A 19874-nucleotide genomic window follows, 5' to 3' on the forward strand; every position below is an offset into this window, starting at 1 on the left:
TTTGGGCGGTGTTTTGCGTTCAGCTGTTATTGGCCTGGCGTTTGAACGTGGTATATAGATTGCGTCAAATGAAGAGGTTAAAGAACTGTTACAGGATGTGTTTTCATACGAAAACAAAATACATTGAAGAGACACTTTGCGTTTGTACTTTAATTGCTTCATAAGGATGCAATCAAACAGGAAGAAGCACGCTGTAAAAATAAAGACCAAAAAGTGAAAGCTGGTAGCTCACAAATTACCAAAAAAAAAAAAGATGTTTAGTGCCATGTTATATATATATATATATATATATATATATATATATATATATATATATATATATATATAAAACCACTCATCCCACCTACACCATACACAGCAGGCATACCCCTAAAAAGACCGGTAACTCTGTCGAAAGCTCGGGAGAATTAAAGGCTTATTAGTGAACATACTGCAACGTCTGCGAGCAGTCATTCCTCCGTCACTCCTATATATATATATATATATATATATATATATATATATATATATATATACATATATATATATACATATATATATATATATATATATATATATATATATATATATATACATATCTATTTATTTATTTATATGATATATATACCTAGCACAGGTACGCCTAAAATGCTCTGCTTCACTTTTCATCAATCCTCAACAAACTATATACCCAACGGATATATATATATGTATATATATATATATATATATATATATATACATATATATATAAAATTATATATATGTTCACAGATTTTCTTCGTGAACAATATCAGAGGAAAATCAATTGGGGCATGTGTAGGATGTCTTTATGAAAGCCGCGGAGTAACTTCTTAATAATAGGGACCCAAAGTCTAACGAAATCATGACTAAAGAGTAGGCCTGCAAAATGTCTGTTAACCAACGAGTGTGCGTTTCTAAACAGGTGCACAAGCCGTAACTTGGTTCGCGCTCCATGCCATGTTTATGTCTAGACCCGCAGCTCTGTTTTGATAGTTCACAACAAGATGGTTCATAACAAGTAAATACAGTCGTCATTGTTCCCATATTGTCACAAAGTCCGATAACAATCACTCGTGCTTCGTTGAAAAAAAAAATGCAACTGGAGCGCGAGGTTACTACAGACAAGAAAATCTTACTGCGCCTTATTGTGAGTGTAAATAAGAAGAAGAATGAACAACAAAGTGGAAAGGAAAATACCTTTGTGCTATACCATTTACGATAAAAGATGACCAGGTGTACATCGCGAATTTACTCTATTCAACCCAAGTGACAAGTGTGCCTGGCGCAAGCCAGACGACTTTCTTGCAAAGATTTTTTTTTTCCATCCTTCACTCCCGTTGGTTTTTGTTTGACGAGTAAATCCAAGTCGCGCGCTCGACTCGCGAGTTGCTCGCGAATCACACCGGGATCCTTAAAGCTATCCGACCAGCTGATTGGTCGAACATTTCGGGAGGCCGGGCCTCCGCGATCTGCATGGTCGTCGAATGCGTTACTCAATCAAAACATTTGATAATAAAACAGAGAATAACACCTTCATTGAATTGAGATTCTTTTGTCAAGCAGTAAGCCACTCTGAGGAAACGGAGAGGAGTATATTATAGCGCTTTTTTTCCCCGTCCCTTTCGCATATATAAATTAAGACACATTTTCAAACAGGTTCTCAGTTCAGTTCAGGGGAGCAAAGAAATTGTGGAATTACGAACAGTCGTAACTTTTTCTACTCAGACAACAGTATTTCGTAGGGAATGATGAGGGGTCTACTACTTACTCGAGGTACGTTTGTCTTGCAAGATTGTGGATTTAAAATCAGCGTCTTACATAAGAACATTAGGGACTACATAAAAATGATTGCTTTGGACCATTTTGAAAAGAATGTTCAAATAGGCCTATTGAAAATGTTGATTGAAATTTTGTTTTCACTACCGCGATTTTTAGAAGAATTCCGGGCATATTGTGTTGAACACATCTAACTAGCATGATTTATTACGTGATTTCACATTTTAAGTCTGCAGTATTCTATACCACACTGTTTTTTTTTCTTATGAATTAAGAAAGTCACTATCAACAGTGCTTCTTTTTATTTTTACTTTGTTTTTCTGCATTGTGTATGTGGTGTTGTCAGCGAGGAAGGGAAAATGTACTTGACAAACAAGCGTCTTGACATGATCTCGAGACCCATTTTCGGTGGGAGCAGAATCTTGCACGTGCTAACCATGTGTAAATGTGAAATATGAAGCACAGGTTTAATAGAACATTGCATCAAAAGATGCTCCGAAATACTTTGAAAATCTCTTGTTTTGACAACGTTTATAAAACTGTGAAACTCAACTTAATCATGAAAGGGGAAGAATATATGATTTAGATTTCCTGTAATGTTAATGAACAAAAATCATACTCTTAATTTTATTTAATGTGAGACAATTTTCTTCTTTTGTGTGTATGTGTGTTCCCGCTCAGGTGATCGTCTGCTCGACATTCCGTGTAAAGTGTGTGGGGATCGGAGCTCTGGCAAGCATTACGGCGTGTACGCGTGCGACGGGTGCAGCGGGTTCTTCAAACGCAGCATCCACCGCAACCGGGTTTACGTGTGTAAGCAGCAAGGGAAAGGGGGCGGGGACTGCCCTATCGACAAGACGCACCGAAACCAGTGCCGCGCCTGCAGGCTTCGAAAGTGCTTCGAATCTCAGATGAACAAAGATGGTGAGTTGAGGCGGAGGTGATTTTCTTCATCACTCGAATCCCTCTGCATGGTATTTCATCCCTCTTTCGTTGATGTTAATGTTTCTCTTCACAAGCTAAGGTTAAGATCTTCAGTTGTTGGCATTTTCAAAAAAAAAAATTATATTTAGATATAAATGTGAGTCTCAATTCTTTTAAGACAGAGCGGTAGATTTCATAACGCCAGAGTAAACAAACAAAGTGAACCTAACAAAACATCTTTATCGTTCTCGATGTCATACATAAAAAGTAACATAAATGAAAATAAAAAACCCAACACAGTGGCCGATTATGTAGATGCACATATAAATTGTATAAGATACTCTTGTTTGCATACTCTCTAAAAAAAAATCGAGTGAAAATTTTCACTCTAAAAAGAGAGTGAATACAAAAAAGAGTGAATTTCGAGTGAAATTAGAGTGAATTTTGAGTGAAAATGCTCATTTTCACTCATTTTGGAGTGACGTCAGGGATCACTCGAAGATTTTGGAGTGATCCCTGACGTCACTCCAAAATGAGTGAAAATGAGCATTTTCACTCAAAATTCACTCCAATTTCACTCGAAATTCACTCTTTTTTGTATTCACTCTTTTTAGAGTGAAAATTTTCACTCGATTTTTTTTTAGAGAGTAACCTTAACAACCAATAAAAATCCAGGCGGACATGATTCGCTAACCGCTATTTCATAAAAAAATATATAAAATGATTATGAGGAATAAGATTCTTCACGCTGATGCATAGGCAATATTCATTTTCATAACTGGAATACTGTAAAACAAAAAATCTGTTGAAATGTAATTTATGTATATGATTGTGTGTAGGAGGTAGACGCACAAACTAACGCACACACCCATACATACAAACACACACACACACACACACACACACACATATATATATATATATATAATGAAATATCTTACTACATGAATTCTTGTGTCAGCATTGAGAGGTATTCCGCACTTTTAGTGAAATAAAAGGATAAAAAGAGTGATAGGTAACATTTTGATTGCATGATAATTATGTACTTACAATGTAACGCCAACAGATACTTCAGTTGTGAAGTAAACGGGAAAAAAATCAATACAATACAATGACAGGCATTATAGTTACTTTATTCCGTGATATTTACAGAAACCCACTGAGACATCGCCGCAGTTTTGTGTTTGAGTGTTTTTTTTAACTGATTTCTCCTGCATAAAGAAGTGTACATCGCAATAGGGACTTTTTTCAAGTTTCAAAAATCTTAAGAAACTTGTGGGCTATCCAAACTAAGAAAGTGCGTGCATTAATACTGTCTATACTGTAAATTGTACTTTCAACAAATTTAATCCTTTACCTCACGGAAATCGCATGCTTTTACCAGGCATTCTGCTCGTATTGCCCTGTTTCGAAGGCAGTGAATTATATTGTGATTGACCTCATGAGTTGATTTGAATAGCTGTCCGCTTTCTCCATAATTACGGAAGACTTCGCGGAGTCTTAAAATCGAAAGTATCCCGCATGTCTATATGTATGTGCCGTCAAGAAAACCTCCAAAAAGTCGCCCGGATTTAAGACGAGTCGATCGTTAAAGAGCAGCGGACGCTTCCGCCCGAATAATCATAGCGAAAATACCCGGTATCCTTGCGAGCTCTAGTTGGAAAGACCTGTTTTCCCCACACTGGGCATTTATAAGGCAGATTCGGTCCCAATCTTATCCCTCCATTTTTCCTCTCTTTTTGTTTTAATTTACCGGAGTAATGAAATCAAGGGAAGAAGCTATGTCCACGCTTCTAAGCGAAGTGCTTTCTAGCAGTTGAATAAATACGGTTGAATCGCTTTTAATTGCAGAGGTTGATAAGTAGATTTGGACGAAAATGTGACGGTCAAGGCTGTCATTTTGTATCAGTTCATCTCTTTTCCTATCCTATATACACCTTCTTTGTTCTGACCGATGTTGCTCCGCAAGGATCGGTGGGTTGATGCAAAGCGTTTAGTTACAGCTTTTGGTGTTCATGTAAAGACGATTAATTTTCCAGCCGAGTGTCACGTTTATAGTCCCGTGCCACGAGAATTGCATTCATTGAGTTAGTACTAAGTAAGTGAATGAGTTAAGTTAGAATAGATTAACCTGTGTGGAACATAATATGCTTGTTCGGTTTGGGTGTCATTTTTAAAGGTGAACATACAGTTCACCCATAACTGGGGGTGGGGGTGGGGGTGGGGGTGGGGGGCTTCAGTATGCCTAACAATGAATCTATGCCCTGACATAGCAATACAGCTGCGACTCATTGAGCCATTAAACAATCTTTTCTTCCTATTTTGGAAGCCCCCTTCCAGTTTTTAAAACCGAATAGCATCAAGCGAGTGATTATAATCAATGAAGGTCGTAACTATGTCGTATCACTTGAATTATAGGTATAGCAAACTCTAGATCCGAAAGAGTACAAGATATACAACAATGCAAAAGCATTGAATCAAGCAAAGAAGACAAAATTTTATCCCACGAAACCAGAAAGATGTGAGAATCATGTCCAGGGATAAATCATTGTCTTGTTTGTGAAGTGAAACACCGATTTCTTTAAATATAGAAAACAGTGAGACAAGAACAATAAACTGTGATCCTTGAGAATTATTGACACCTTTTAAACAAAAACATATTGCTAGCATTTCGTGTTTTTTCTTCTTTTTTTGTGGATGCTTTTCACTTCTTTTAGTGATTGATCTCTGTAATCACTTAGAACATCATTTAGCGTGCATGTTGAAGGCATTCTTAAATTAATCTTGGACTCAAGCTGCTGATGATGTGGAACAACAACGAGGAAAAAACAAAAGCAAAAACGAACCCGCAACAAAAACGGTTATTATAAAGGAACTTGCACTACTGGCTCCTTCTTATCATTGCTATATTTGGCAGGGGGGGGGGGGGTAGGGGGTGGATACATTTCATACTATTTCGTCCTGCGAATTCAATGATGCTGAGTTCTCAAGAAGTCGATGACAGATGTAAGTCTGTTTCAACATCTCCAAGGCGAGTTGCAGGATCCGGATCGTTTCGTTCCGCTTGATAAATAAGTCAATACCGCGCGGTCGTCTGCGACAAACGGACAGCAATTCGCGTGATAACGATCGCTTTGCCAATTCGGCGGACGATCAGTATTGTATCGTTGTGTTTACCTTGCCCATCCCGCCCGTGGAATAAATATGGAGAAAAGGGTGGATCGGAGCGCAGGCGAATTCTAGGCGAAGCTTGTGTTGATTTGCCCTCGGGGCTGTTTTTTTTTTTCTTTTCTTTTGCCACAGCTAGCTAGCTTTTGATTTTGTCTCTATAAGGGACGGGAGAAGTTTACCGTCTGTTTTGTGTTGACTCGTGATGAGATTTCGCCGGATAATCTACCAGTATGAAACACAATGTAGGCGTGGAATCACGGCCCGAGGCGTTGATTTTATAAATCATTTATGCCGTTTGTACCCTGAGGGGGTGCTGAGATTTTGTCTTCTTCCAATAAAGACAGAAAAGTACCATGAAACGACGACTTTTAAAAAACACGGCTGTTTCAGGCGGTCTCATTCAAAAGACATAATGATCTCAATTTTTCAATGTCTGCGTAATGTTTGCAAGAGTGACTCCTCCCACTATTCTTCAGTTTGTTCTTTTTTTTCTATTATATCTTCAAAAAGGCTAATTTTAATGTTCTTTCGCCACACTGTAAGTTTTTACAGTCTCTTTTTTACAATTCGATGCACGTTTTACCTCAATCGCGAAACTGCACTTTCAGGTATTGTTAATTTCACAAAATGTGAACAATAGTTATAATCTGTTTCCAGACTAAATCGTCTACAGTACTGGGTTATTGAGAAAAATACTGATATCTCCTTATATTTTAGGCTTTATTGCGAAAATTTTATACGATAGGATGTTTTGTGATACAACAGACCTAAACATATGCATCAAATATGATATCTTGAGCATTTTTGAAATCACTGTTCCCAAAGGTAAACAGGACCTTAAAGGTTGGAACGTAGTTATATGCAATATAATTCTTTTAAACATCTGCGGTTACCGACATGGGGTAACGAGACGGGAAAAAGAAAGAGATGGACTGGAAGAGGTAAATAGGGACAGGTTGACAAAGAGAGAGAGAGAGAGGGGGGAGAGGGGAGGGGGAGGGGGGGGGGGGGGAGAGGTCACAGACTGTAAACAGAGTTTTTAATTCAAGACTGTGATATATGAACACACCATTGAGTCAAAGTACGTGTATAAGTTTGCAAAACGTGTTTTCCCTATCTTCATTATTTTTCATCCACTCAGGTCAAACCATAAGCCTTAGATAGGGGAGGGGGGGAATGGTTGTATAATGTCACTTGTTTATTAACTTGAGATGGGAGGGTAAATTGACCATGATATTTTGTCAGCTTTTCGGTAGTTCGGCTTTCCGCCTCATCGAAACCACCTTGTCTCTCGCCAGTCTCTCCAGAGTTTTGGGGCCAAACACCTCCGAACGAGGGGCCTTTAGCTCCTCCAGTAAAACCCGTTATTTTTTCCCCAATGCGTCGAAGTGCCGACTGGAGAATAACCCATACCACCCTTACACTATTCACGCCATATATCCACGGTGTGACTTCGTACTTTCCCCCAAAATGCCCCAGCTCTCCGCCACGAAGTGACGGATCATCACCCCAGGGAGCCGCCCTGCTGCGCTGGTGTCGAAAAAACACGGATGATCGGCGCGCGGAAGCGCTGGCTGAGGTATATAAGAATTTTTTGCAAAAGGGGAAGTAAGATGGAGATCGAGAAAGCAAAAAGAAATGAAAAGAGACAAAACACTAATCTCATGGCTTCGCCTATGATGTGTAACCTTTGGTATTCATCCGTAAAGACCAAACAAGTCTCTAATTTACAGTATACGAATCAAAGCAAATGAATGGTTTATTGTTCAGTATAAAGACGTGAAGCAGTTATTGCTATCAATGTGTCACCACGGCTTGCAAAGCAACCGATATAGTTTGAATAAAAAAGATAGCAAATTCATTAACAAATAGGGAATAGAGAGATAGATAAAGAGAGAGAGATGGAGAGAGAGACAGAGAGAGAGAGAGAGAGAGAAAAGGGAATAAAAGAAGATGGAATAACTCCAAAAAAGTAGCTTCAAACTACGAGAGAAGAAGGGAAGGGGGGGGGGGAGAAAGAGAAGGAATGTTCGTATGTCACGTAGTATACCTCGCCAAATATCAAAACGACAGCAAAGCAAGCGAGAAACCACTCGAGAACCAGAAAGGGCGCCAAAAATCCTCAAGTGCAGTCTCGTCTGATCTCTTGCACTGGTTGTCTATAATGCCCAACGCAATTGATCCAATCTGTTCGTTCCCACATATAGCTCTTCCGCCGCGTATCAATAGAAAGCCCCTCATCCTATGAAGTGGACACGAACTCCACGTAAAGATGGAGGAAGAACGATCACTTTTAGGTGCTCAGGGAGAAAGCCTCCGAAAGTATAGCTAGTCATGATTTACTGCTTTTGAAGGGAAGTGACCGAATTGTCGACGAAAAGTTGCAACGCGATTCAAATAAGTGAGACGTTGATATGGAGAGTGAGACATCATCGTTTATGATGTATATCCCTTTTTTGAAGTACCATGAGTACGCAGATTTTTTATTTACATTATTTCACATCGTGACAAAGGTGAAATATTCAAGCGTTTCCTCCTACAACCGTTGAAGAGGGTTTTGAGATCCTATTCGTATAAATGTCAGTGTGCTGTGGGAAATTCTGAAATCGCTTGCAAGCCGTCAGGCCCAAAGCACTGGATATGACACTCAAACCTTACAAAGCTTGTATAACAAGTGCGATTTGCGTCGAACCAAGTATCCCATATAATTATACTTGAAAGTTTCCGGTTACTACTCGAGAGTACAAGGATATCTAGCCAAGTCATGAAAAGAATGGAGCACGACACTCACACCCGGTAATCTCGGAATAGGAAACAAAAATTATTTCTGAGCATATTGGGGATGGAAACCTTCTAACAATGACTACAAAAGAAGTTCTGGAGTGTACCAATGAATGGAAGTGTGAGAAGTTGATACAACTGTCGTCTTAAATTAGGACAATGACATTTATCTATATAACTATAGACGCCGGGCGATGCCATACCAACAGATAATGGGAGAAAAAATGATGTTGATATAGTTCTTGTACTTCGTCGAAATGGTTTTGGGAGGTTGAGGTCATGATGGTCATTAAAAGGGAAATCGATGATTGAAATGAGCACGTCTCATTTTCTCATTGACCAAAGGCTCAAGCAACCAATGCTTTTACGCACCATTTTGCTGCTCTGGTATGATCACACAATGATTACACATTTTAGGTGAATTAATAACCAAACTTTGCTCAACGTGGATGAAGACACAAACTCCCATGAATCTTTTCTATGAGCAAAGAAATATAAATGAAAAATGTTATACACACGCTTGCTTGTAATCATTTCCACTCTATGGCATCATAAAAAAAAGTAACCAACATACGCGGATCTTGGTAATTTCATGGTAAATTATGATTACTCTTCGTTATTATTGAACACAAAATGCGATTAGGTATGTCAGTGTGTCTATATATGTTAATATATATATATGTCAGGTTTCACTTCAAGTCTTCTCTCAAACTGAAACGAAACAGAATTTTTGGGAAAATAATACACTCGAGAGACTGCATGGGTGGAGATTTCCAGCACATTTATTTTCAAATTTCACTTGAAAATGAAACAATACAACCATAAAACAAACAATATACAACAGGGGGAAAAATGTGTGATAGACCTAATTAGAAAATGTGTCAACATAGGAGGTCTATATAGGAGACTAATCTTACTAAGATATATTTATGGTTAAAGGAACCGTTAAAGCAGAGCTTGCAATTGCGGTACCCAGGGAAGCAATAACAGTGTGAAAACGTCTTGCAATGGAAAAGGAACACAAAGTAAATACTATTTCTTTTATAAAGACTGAAATAAAATATTTGAGCTTTGGACAGGGAGCATGCATACTATAAATGCGACAGGACAATACTTTCCATTGCTATATAGCACGTTGACGGAGACTTACACGCTGTATGTATGTATTCATCGGGAAACTAGACTATCGGCACGGTAACAGGTGTTGTTCATTTCTATTGGATAGAATAATCATATCACACCTCGTAATCCATGTAGAGTTGTTTTTCAACTGACGAAGAGAAATTGTTTCTCACGTTTCCAACACTGCTACTCCCTTTTACAGAAAGCTGAAATCATAGCCAGCAGACAACATCTGCCATTATTTTGTATTTTTCTCTCTTTACTGCCAGTTTGTTATTTTCCCGTGGAAAGGAGTGAACAAGTAACAAGGTCATTAATTCCTCATCTTCAACAAAACATGATTTCTGTATTTCATCACCGGCTGCATGTGAAATGCAGTGAAGAGTGTGATGTTTGAACTACGTGCATCAGACGCGACCTATAGTTCTGAATAATGACGTCAAAGGAACTCTTGTTTCATGTGGCATTATAACATGAAGTCGTCACTTGTTTACTGCATTATAGATAGTGAGCCTGATTTATCACTACAACTTGTCACATTCAGCCTAAAATGAAGAAAGCGAAATAATGTGTGTGTGTGTTTTTTTTCAATGAATACAAATGTGAACTGCAAAAAACAGAAAAAAAAAGTTATTCCTTCTTAGCCAGCCTTTACTTCCGACTGCGTCAGTGATAGAAATTCTTTTAACTGAAAGTCCGGTGTAAAGATGTTTAAATTATCTATGGAGTTAACTTTAATAACTGGAGAATCCTCTATTCATAATCTTAATTTTTGTCTGAGATCAACTACATTAAAAACCACACCGACATTACACAATGAAACATGGAAATATGGAAATTTAATATAATTTTGGGCAAATAATGATAATCATAATATCCCCCTCTCTCTTTTATCCTGTCGTCCTCTCTTCATCACTTTAATTCTCTCTCCTGTATTTTAGCTGTTCAACACGAAAGGGGACCACGTAAACCGAAGAACAAGACGATGGAACTCTCCAACGGCGCATCCCCTGGAGCTTCGGGCTCACTGCGCTCTCTCACCCCGTCGAGCAGCGCTTCGAACAGTCCCCCGCCGCCGCACCATCACACCGCCCACCACCCAATCCTCGCCCTTTCCGTGCCCCACCCGGAGAAGTCCGGTCTCACCGCTGGCGTCGCTCCGACCGCGAGCGCCGGCCTCATATCGGCGTCGGTGTACTACGGGACGTTTTACCACAGCCTTCTCACGGCCGAACACTACAACATCAACCCGCTCGTGTTGAACTTCGCGCGAAATGGCGAAGGCGGACGCTCCGTCGGACTAGAGCTGGGCGGAACATCACCGGACAACATGCCCGAGGTGGCGGCCAGACTTCTCTTCACCTCCGTCAAGTGGGCGAAGAATATCACGTGTTTCAGGCTGCTTCCGTATCGCGATCAGGTACATCAGAAAATTGCTTTAAGTTATCAAAACGCCAACAGACCAGCAGATCAGTGGCTGCTAACCACAGATGAAAAAAAAAAAAGGGAGTATTGTTTTGACTCTCCACTATTGTTTTTATACCTTATTTGCTTCAAGTAACGAATATCAAACTTAAAAAGGATGACATTCCATTTCTATTGAAAAAAGAAGAAGAAAACAATCAAACCGAAAATAAATTGTAGGCTATTCCTTACGTTTTACTCTTTACAAAATAACAATTTAGTCAGCACTTAGCAATCTGGGGCAATACTGAACACGAAAAAGAGTAGGGGGGGGAATCTCTTAATGCTAAATGTTACTCTGAACACAACAGTTATAACTCTGACGGAAAGTCTAAAATTGCTCTAAAGACATAGAATGGACTCGTCTGGATTGTGAAGTTTTGTCAGCGATTTACAGTGTCCTTTGCCTTTTTTTTTAAATTTCTCTCTCACAGTTGATTCTTCTAGAAGAAACATGGCGGGATCTGTTCCTCATGGGCATGAGCCAGTGGGCAGTCCCTCTCAAAACAGACGTCCTCGTCGAGGCTCTCGTCCAGGGAACCGAAGAGAGAAAGATGTCCGCCGACACCGTGGCCGAGTTACGCGCCCAGGTCCATCGCATGGAGGACGTGGTGGAGAGGTTGCGCGCGCTGAAGGTCGACTTCACGGAGTTCGCCTGCCTGAAAGCTGTGGCGCTCTTCAAAGCAGGTACAGTATAGTAGCTATGATTTTAAAGGAGCTAGCTTTATCTGGAATTAGGAAGTGCCTGTCCCTTTCGATCCTAACGTTTGGAGTGACGTCTCCTCCTCTCGCACCCAATGAATTCCCGCACTGCATGTTTGCATGTAGAGGGAAAACTTTTCAAAAGTGTTTCTTTTCCTTATTCATCCCGTGTAACGTGCAAATTGATTATGATTATTCCATCATGAAAATGATCATGAAATTATAATGATTGATTCAATATGCCAATTAAAGATAACCAGACACAGCTGAAGAAAAAGGTGAACTTGGGATTACCTATCCACTTTAAACAGACTCTTGTACCTAAAGTATCTTCTCTGGTTTATCCGTGGTTGGTACAACTTCCGGACAAATACAAATATCACATTTACTAATGTCAAAAAGAACCACGAAATAATGGGACATTGTACACATCACACAAGCTTAATATCTACAGGTAATCGTCTTTAATGTCACGTAAAATCATACTGCAACTTTCTTATGCACCTCAATTCCTTTTCTTCAAACCTCCAAAGTGTCTACGTCCGTTTGTTTAATACTTTGGTATTCGGAAGGTGTTCGGCACTTCCTTGCAGAGACGTCTGAGAAAGTGAAGTTTCTGGTTAATGATTTTGCGAAGCAAGGATTTGTTATCTCTATACTGTAAGAAAGAGAAAACTTATATGGTAAAGTTACACATTTAGAGGTAACTATTCTGAATAATCAGCTGCTCAGCCAGTACAGTCAGTAAGTCGGTAAAGTGTGTTCGTAGTCTCTTTCAATCGTTCATTGAGTGTTAATATATACTGATATATTCCTCATTCATCCTATTCGAAGCAATATCAAAATGTCACTAATGGTCCCTTCACGTCAATCATTATCATGTCAAATGAGTCCAATCAAGATCAATGACTATTAAAGGCTGTTGAAGAGAGCACAAATGTTTCAATATTTGTTTGCCCCCATTTTAACTCTTCTAGAAACCCTTGGATTGAGTGATCCTGCACGAGTCGAGTCTCTGCAAGACCAAGCCCAAGTGATGCTGGGGGACTACGTGCGCTACGCTCACCTTTCCCGTCCCACGCGCTTCGGTCGTCTGCTTCTCGCCCTTCCCGCCATCCGCGCCATCAGCAGCAAGTTCGTAGAACGCCTATTCTTTCAGCAGACGATCGGCGAAATTCCGATCGAACGGCTCCTCAGCGATATGTTCCAGAATAGCTAGTTAATTTCTGCATACTAGTATTCAGTGAGTGCGGCCATGCAAGTCACTCACGACTCCACAGAAAAGGAAGTAGGTCATAATATCAGTGAAATATATGCCATCGTCGTACAGGTTGGCAAGTCTTGTTTAGCCATCAGGTCCTGACGGTCAGTGTTCTTCTACAGTACTTGCAGAAAGTGCACCATGATAAAACTTTCATGCTGACGTTGCGCGTGAAGAAACTAGAGTGGAACTGATTCATACGGAGACTTGATTTCCGTTTTTCTGGAACTATAGTATAATCATGATGTATAATGTAATGTGATGTGATGGGTCTAGTAGACCGGGTACTTCATTGTCGGTGAGGAGCACAGAGGTTTGTAACCCTCTTTGGCGAGGAGGTTTCAGAACAGGATGCGAGCCCTTATGGTGACACTTCGCTCTTGGGTAAGACATTCAAGCCAAAGCACTCCCTTATATGGGTATCCAGTAACAAACTGAATGGAACAGTATTAACTGAATGTAGCACGTGTGGATAAAATAACGCCAACCACGATTCTCTGCCCGATTTTGACTTCACTGACCGGATCCAGAGTACAATGCATGTAGACTGTATTATGTAAAATGCTTAGAGCACCATTCACAGTGATGGGACATACAGTATAAACTTTGTCACTGAATATTACACCAGTTTCACATCTTATGACGACGTGCTAGTTCGAACTCTAATATTGCATTTAAACAAGTTCTCTTACGGTGGCCCAATTGGCATTATTAATGAATCCTTTGAAGTGCAATACTATCTAACATGGATAATCAGTAGGCTTATAATTAAATCATTACACATCCGGCCAAGCTCCCGCAGTATGTTACCCTCGCGGAAAAATACAAGAGCGTTATTGCTATTGATGTCGAATGTTATGTCATTTCAATTTCTTCTTCCAGCATTCATTAACTGCAGTGTCAAATCTTGAATTAATTTTCCTGTGAACTGCTAATTTCTAGATAAGACTTTCAGAAGATATGATGGGAGCGAATGATATTAATGATTGATTGCAATCACAAAAAGAAGACAAATCTAAATCTAAGTTGTAATTAACACAACCCCTACCAATATTCATCATAGTTATCATCATTTCACACTTTTCACAAGGAGTTAACGTATTACCATCCTCATGTTAACAATCTTTCACAATCGGCATTCTTCGATCATCACTGTTGGTGATTTTAAGAAACAAGACGGATGCCCCCTTCTCTACATCCGCCAAATAAAAAACAAATAAATAAATGGCAAACAAACGAAATGCTAAACAAGCAAACAAATGTATAAGATTTCCATTTCCAGGGTTGTATGGATATCATTCGCACAAGTGATCACAATTCAGCAAAATTCTACACAATGTATAAGATTTCAATTTCCAAGCTTTCTTCCACATTCATAAAGTGTGCTCACGCGATATTCTTGCACAGCTTTTATGGACATAATTCGCACAGGTGATCACAGTGTCAGCAAAAATTCTCCACAAAAAAAAAACCCCAAGAGAAATAAGAGAAAAAAAACTTTTACTGAAATATGGACTAATTAATTGAAGGGTCAGAGTGAAAAGTGCGCATGAAAGTGGGAGACAAAAGGAGCAGAAAGTGAGTGAGAGAGGGAGAGAGAGAGAGAGAGAGAGAGAGAGAGTATGAAATGAATCATTCCATTGTAACACTGTTTTGTCATTTTATTTTGTTGATCTATTTATTGTATCATGTACATAGTACCAGTAATGCTGTGGAAATGCCATAATTATGTTCCACAAAGTCATCACCACTGCATTATTTGAATAATTATGGTTACTGTACCATAATGATGATTAAATCATTTAGAAAATGGGCAATTAGAGGTATTTCATTTATAGTAATCATCATAAGAGATTTGCTTTATAGATCTAGAAAGAAATAATATGAGATGCATACTAAATATATAGAGAATGTATTAAAAATAGTTTTGTCAGACAGGATTACCAATACAAAAGATTCGGCCAATCGAGTATTCGGCAGCTTATCAATCAATGTGCTCCCATTTATAAACTGCACTTTGGCTTTTAAAAAGTATGAAAAATGCACGCAAAAGTCATATTAGCTGTCTCAGATAATATCATCTTCCTACAAACTCATTTTGACACAAATCATGCACTATCGATGAGACCACTTACTCCTTGGTTTGTCATAAATGTATCATTGTAGTTTTTGTGATAAAACTGCAGTTCATCACGTCCTTATTCATCAGGGTGAATATTTGAGGAATATACGAACTTGTAATACAGCCGGTTATAAAATATTTGAAGAGTTTGTTTGCAAAAACCGATAAGTCCATATTTGCGAAATGGAGACATTTGCGATTGAAGGTCAAGAAAAATAAAGAGAATAATAAGAAAATTTTAGCTTCTTTTGACCATAACTTCAAAAATGTACCTTTATATGTAGTGGCCAATATAATTCATTATCATTTAAAAGGTATTATTTTGTACCTTGTGACAGAGACTGTACTTCAAAATCTTCAAAAATGGACTTATTGGTTTTTGCAAACAAACTCGTCATTTGTACCAAAGAAGAAATTGCAGAATTCATCTCCGTCTTTCAAGTAAATCTTAAAACTAGTTGGTTGAAGGGTGTAGGCAGTGTGAGAAATGCAATGAGTACTGTACTGTGATCACGCTAATGAAGATGTTGGGACTGTTTGTACATTACAATGAATAAATCTGATGTCAAGCAACACTGATCAATCGCTTCTCCCATCTTTGTGTCTTCTCTTGTTCTGCTTGAATGCAAACACGGTTTGTCAATCAAACATTTAATCAGTAGGGGCCTAGTTGAGACTGATAATGTTTGTATGACCATTATATAAAAGTAGGAAAATATAAGATTTAAAAAAAAAAGTCTGGCTATATATATATATATATATATATATATATATATATATATATATAATCTTTTAAATATATGGCACATTTTCAATGTAACAAATGTAACAACTCGAATTGTTATATATAAACATGTAGAGAATTCACGTATTGGCTCCAATATAACGAAGAATCAAGAAATGAGGAGTCTTTGTCGAGACTCCTGAAGAAGGTGGAGGCCACCAAAAATTCGAGTTGAATAAACTCATTCTTTATTGGCCAAAAAAAAAAAAAAAATGCATTACCGGTTTATTTCTTGATTCTTCGTTATGTGTGTGTATATATATATATATATATATATATATATATATATATGAATATATATATATATATATATATATATATATATATGAATATATATATATATATATATATATATGAATATATATATATATATATATATATATATATATATATGAATATATATATATATATATGTATATATATATATGAATATATATATATATATATATGAATATATATATATATATATATGAATATATATATATATATATATATATGAATATATATTCAAACTAAAATTAAATTCAACTAAAATTGAATTAGAAACATCAAGATTTTTCTTTTCCTGCTAAAGCTTCTCACACTAGTTTCTACTGGACTTGGGTTTTTCTTATTTTCTGGTAACCATGCACACATACAGACACACACAGAAACACACACACAATATCATTCCATTTAACAGCATGCCACTTCATGTTCAGTAATTAACAGTGATGCTTGTTTTTGCAGACATATAAGCCTATTGTTACCAGTGGTCAAAGAGGCAAAGTGTTGTGGGGTTATGAATGGGTGACCTTTGTAGAGAATGTTTAAATGGTATAAAAACTCCTGATGCACCCATAATGAGTGCAGTGCTCCTACATGACACACATTATACAGCACACAGTCACTAACACCATCCATTCAGACCAGGGGCTCATTTCACAAATAGGCATACGATAACTGCAAATAATTTATCAATTTACTCTATTTTTATTTCATTTCAGCAAGGCAGCCCTTACAGTTGTTGTTTTTTTTCTACTGAAGGGCTCCACATAAAAACAGATACAAAAACATATATAAAATAACAAAAATTACAATCAAAACAAAGGTATACATATTTATATACAAATCACAAACATAAACAAGATTTAACAAAGTAACATTGCATTAGAGATAAATCAAGAATGAGCAATATATATATATATATATATATATATATATATATATATATATATACACAAATGGTATATGACATATATAGAATTTAATGGCAAGTTATCATAGCATCAGCTGTTTATTAGACTAATCAGCTGCAAGTACTCAAGCTGCTACTATGGCTGACATTTCTGTAGCTTGCAATAATTGTAACCTACTTTATGAAACAAATTCCACCTGAATAACCACCATGGGCATGGAGTACCCCTGCATAGATAAGAAACACAGCTCTAAAATAAAATTCAATATGTTCGCTCTCATTTCAGAGACCTATTTTCTGTACAATAAATGACAATGAAAATACACAAGACAATGACCCAGTAGGATGTATTTCACGTGTGATCAAAACATCTTAATATCATTACTTTACGACTTAGACATGTTAGATCAAAAGAAAGAGATTTTGATTTGATTTGTTTTAAATTATTTCTGTATTCAATCAGATACAATTTGAATACAAATTTCAATAAGTACAAAGACAAAGAATAGCAAGTGCAGTGAAATAAATCGATAACAGTACACAATGTACTGTTACCATGCATTTGAAGTTACCATGCATTTGAACACTTTCACCATTAAAGTAATGGAGAGCTTCAACTTTGGCCATGGGACAACTTTTATAGCTTATGGTTCATTGCTGTTCTGCTTATAACTTTTTAATCAAATAAATAAATAAACACACTCAGAACATAATTACTGAAATTGCGTGCATACCTGAACAGCACAGGTTGTTTTGGATGACCAGAAAGGCTTGCCTTACCCAGTACTAACATATGCATCCGGGACTAGATTCTAATATTTTCAGTCGAAACAGGCAATTTAAATGGCTTATTATTACCAGCAGATCATAAGAAGCAAAGGTGATCCTCTTATCTACAAGATACAAAATTTCCACTTATTTTTTGTGCACATTTCACGAATCTAATAAATTTCCATCAAATTTTTTCGCGAATGTTAGACATACAAGCGTACAGTGAAATTCAAAGATGTAATGAAATGATGATAATTATGCTGCCTGTTTCATGAGACATCACAAACAGGTTGTGCAAACACTGCTCGGTGAATTTGTGTACATGTAATCACCGCTATTGTGCTCAGCCTGCTTATATTTTGTTACTTAATGTTTGAATAGAGTAATCATTGAAATTGTAAATGATAAGTTCTAATGGTGAAGCATTTATTTTTTGATATTTGTTTTCAATTTTCAATAACAGTTTCCCCCCCAATATTCACGAGTTTAGAGCTACTGTAGTGTACCCATAAACTCACCTACGTTTTTATGTTAGTATGTTGAAGTTTAACTGGTCATATAAACAATCTTACCCAAAATCAAGTAGATATATGGGGAACAATCAAATATAAATCATATTTTCTATGACAATGCTTCAATTAGAATCTGCTGAATGCTGCAACTAGATATCTGCCACTGCACAAGCAAGTTGCAATAGCTAGCAAGAAGTACAAATTCACAGTGATGGACCATGGCCTGCGCAAACCAGATATGCAGAATCAGCAGCACTCTCAAGAGCCATGCAGTAGGCTGGGCTATCGACCATATTTTTCATGGAAGATTTTGATTAAAATCAATGTTTTATCCTAAATTGAAGGTATATCAATTGGCTATCAAACTGGTGGGTCAATATAAAGGGAAACGTGAGTAAATGCATTTGTTTTTGTCCTCCAAAGTACAAAAGTAAAAACTGCAGAAATTGACATGTCTTTCATTTGGAAATGCCCTTCAAGATAATAATGATAACAAAAGACCAGTTTAGCAGAGTGGGAGACATGAATGAAAGTTCTGTTTATGTCTTTATAGTCTCAAACAAAATCAAAGTTAAAAAAGTAAAGGGGAAAAATAAGAATTTCCTGTCAACTTTAACTTCTAATGACATAGGGAATAATTGCACTATGATGATTAAATGAACAGAACATTTTAATTTCATTTTTTTATTGTCAAAATTTAAGAATTCATGACACAAATTCAAGAATCAAATATGATTTATTTTTTTTATAATTTGAAAAATTAATTCAAATTCCTACCTTTTTGTTTTATATTGCCTCTTCTAGCATTTCATTTAATTTGGATTTGAAAGAAAATTCTTCATTTTCCTCCACTATTTTAGCCTTTATTGATCTTTTTGGCTTTATAGATAAATTGTTAAGAATACCCCCCATAGGTTTTCTTTAAAAAAAAAATCTTTTTCTAAGTGCAGACTTCAGATTTTATGCAGAATTACGATCGTGATACACTACACATTCATTCTGCACATTGTAGGCAGGAGGTATCGATAACACCATAGATTACAGTATGTGGGACTATGTTGCGATTGTTTAGCTAACCCTAACTTGTCATATGAACTTAAGGTGTTTACAATACCTGTTTCCGTAGCTGGTCAAGCTGAGAGGTACTCATACTTCTAAATTACCATAATTTATTGTTTTTGATAAATATCCTTAGTAATTGAGCTTGATTTATAATCAGAATCCGGACTGTCCCATTTGTAGTTCGCGGGTTCCCCTGTGTAGTAAACGTGTAACCCGTTAGTTGTCCTGGTGATATTGAACGC

At 37.2% G+C, this 19874-nt stretch overlaps 1 protein-coding gene across 1 annotated transcript; it reads left to right on the forward strand.

Annotated features, from left to right (window-relative positions):
* Window positions 1-2465: 2465 nt before the first annotated feature.
* On the forward strand, window positions 2466-13162 carry LOC139735889 (photoreceptor-specific nuclear receptor-like). The gene is made up of 4 exons (XM_071646642.1): window positions 2466-2703; window positions 10719-11197; window positions 11676-11928; window positions 12921-13162. The coding sequence occupies exons 1-4, from the start codon at window positions 2691-2693 to the stop codon at window positions 13160-13162; spliced, it is 987 nt and encodes a 328-aa protein (XP_071502743.1). The 5' UTR covers window positions 2466-2690.
* The last annotated feature ends 6712 nt before the right edge of the window (window positions 13163-19874 follow it).

Source organism: Diadema antillarum, unplaced genomic scaffold (genome assembly GCF_040938485.1).
Source record: "Diadema antillarum isolate AM-2024a unplaced genomic scaffold, OU_Dant_1.0 seq00000604_RagTag, whole genome shotgun sequence".
Lineage (NCBI taxonomy): Eukaryota > Metazoa > Echinodermata > Echinoidea > Diadematoida > Diadematidae > Diadema > Diadema antillarum.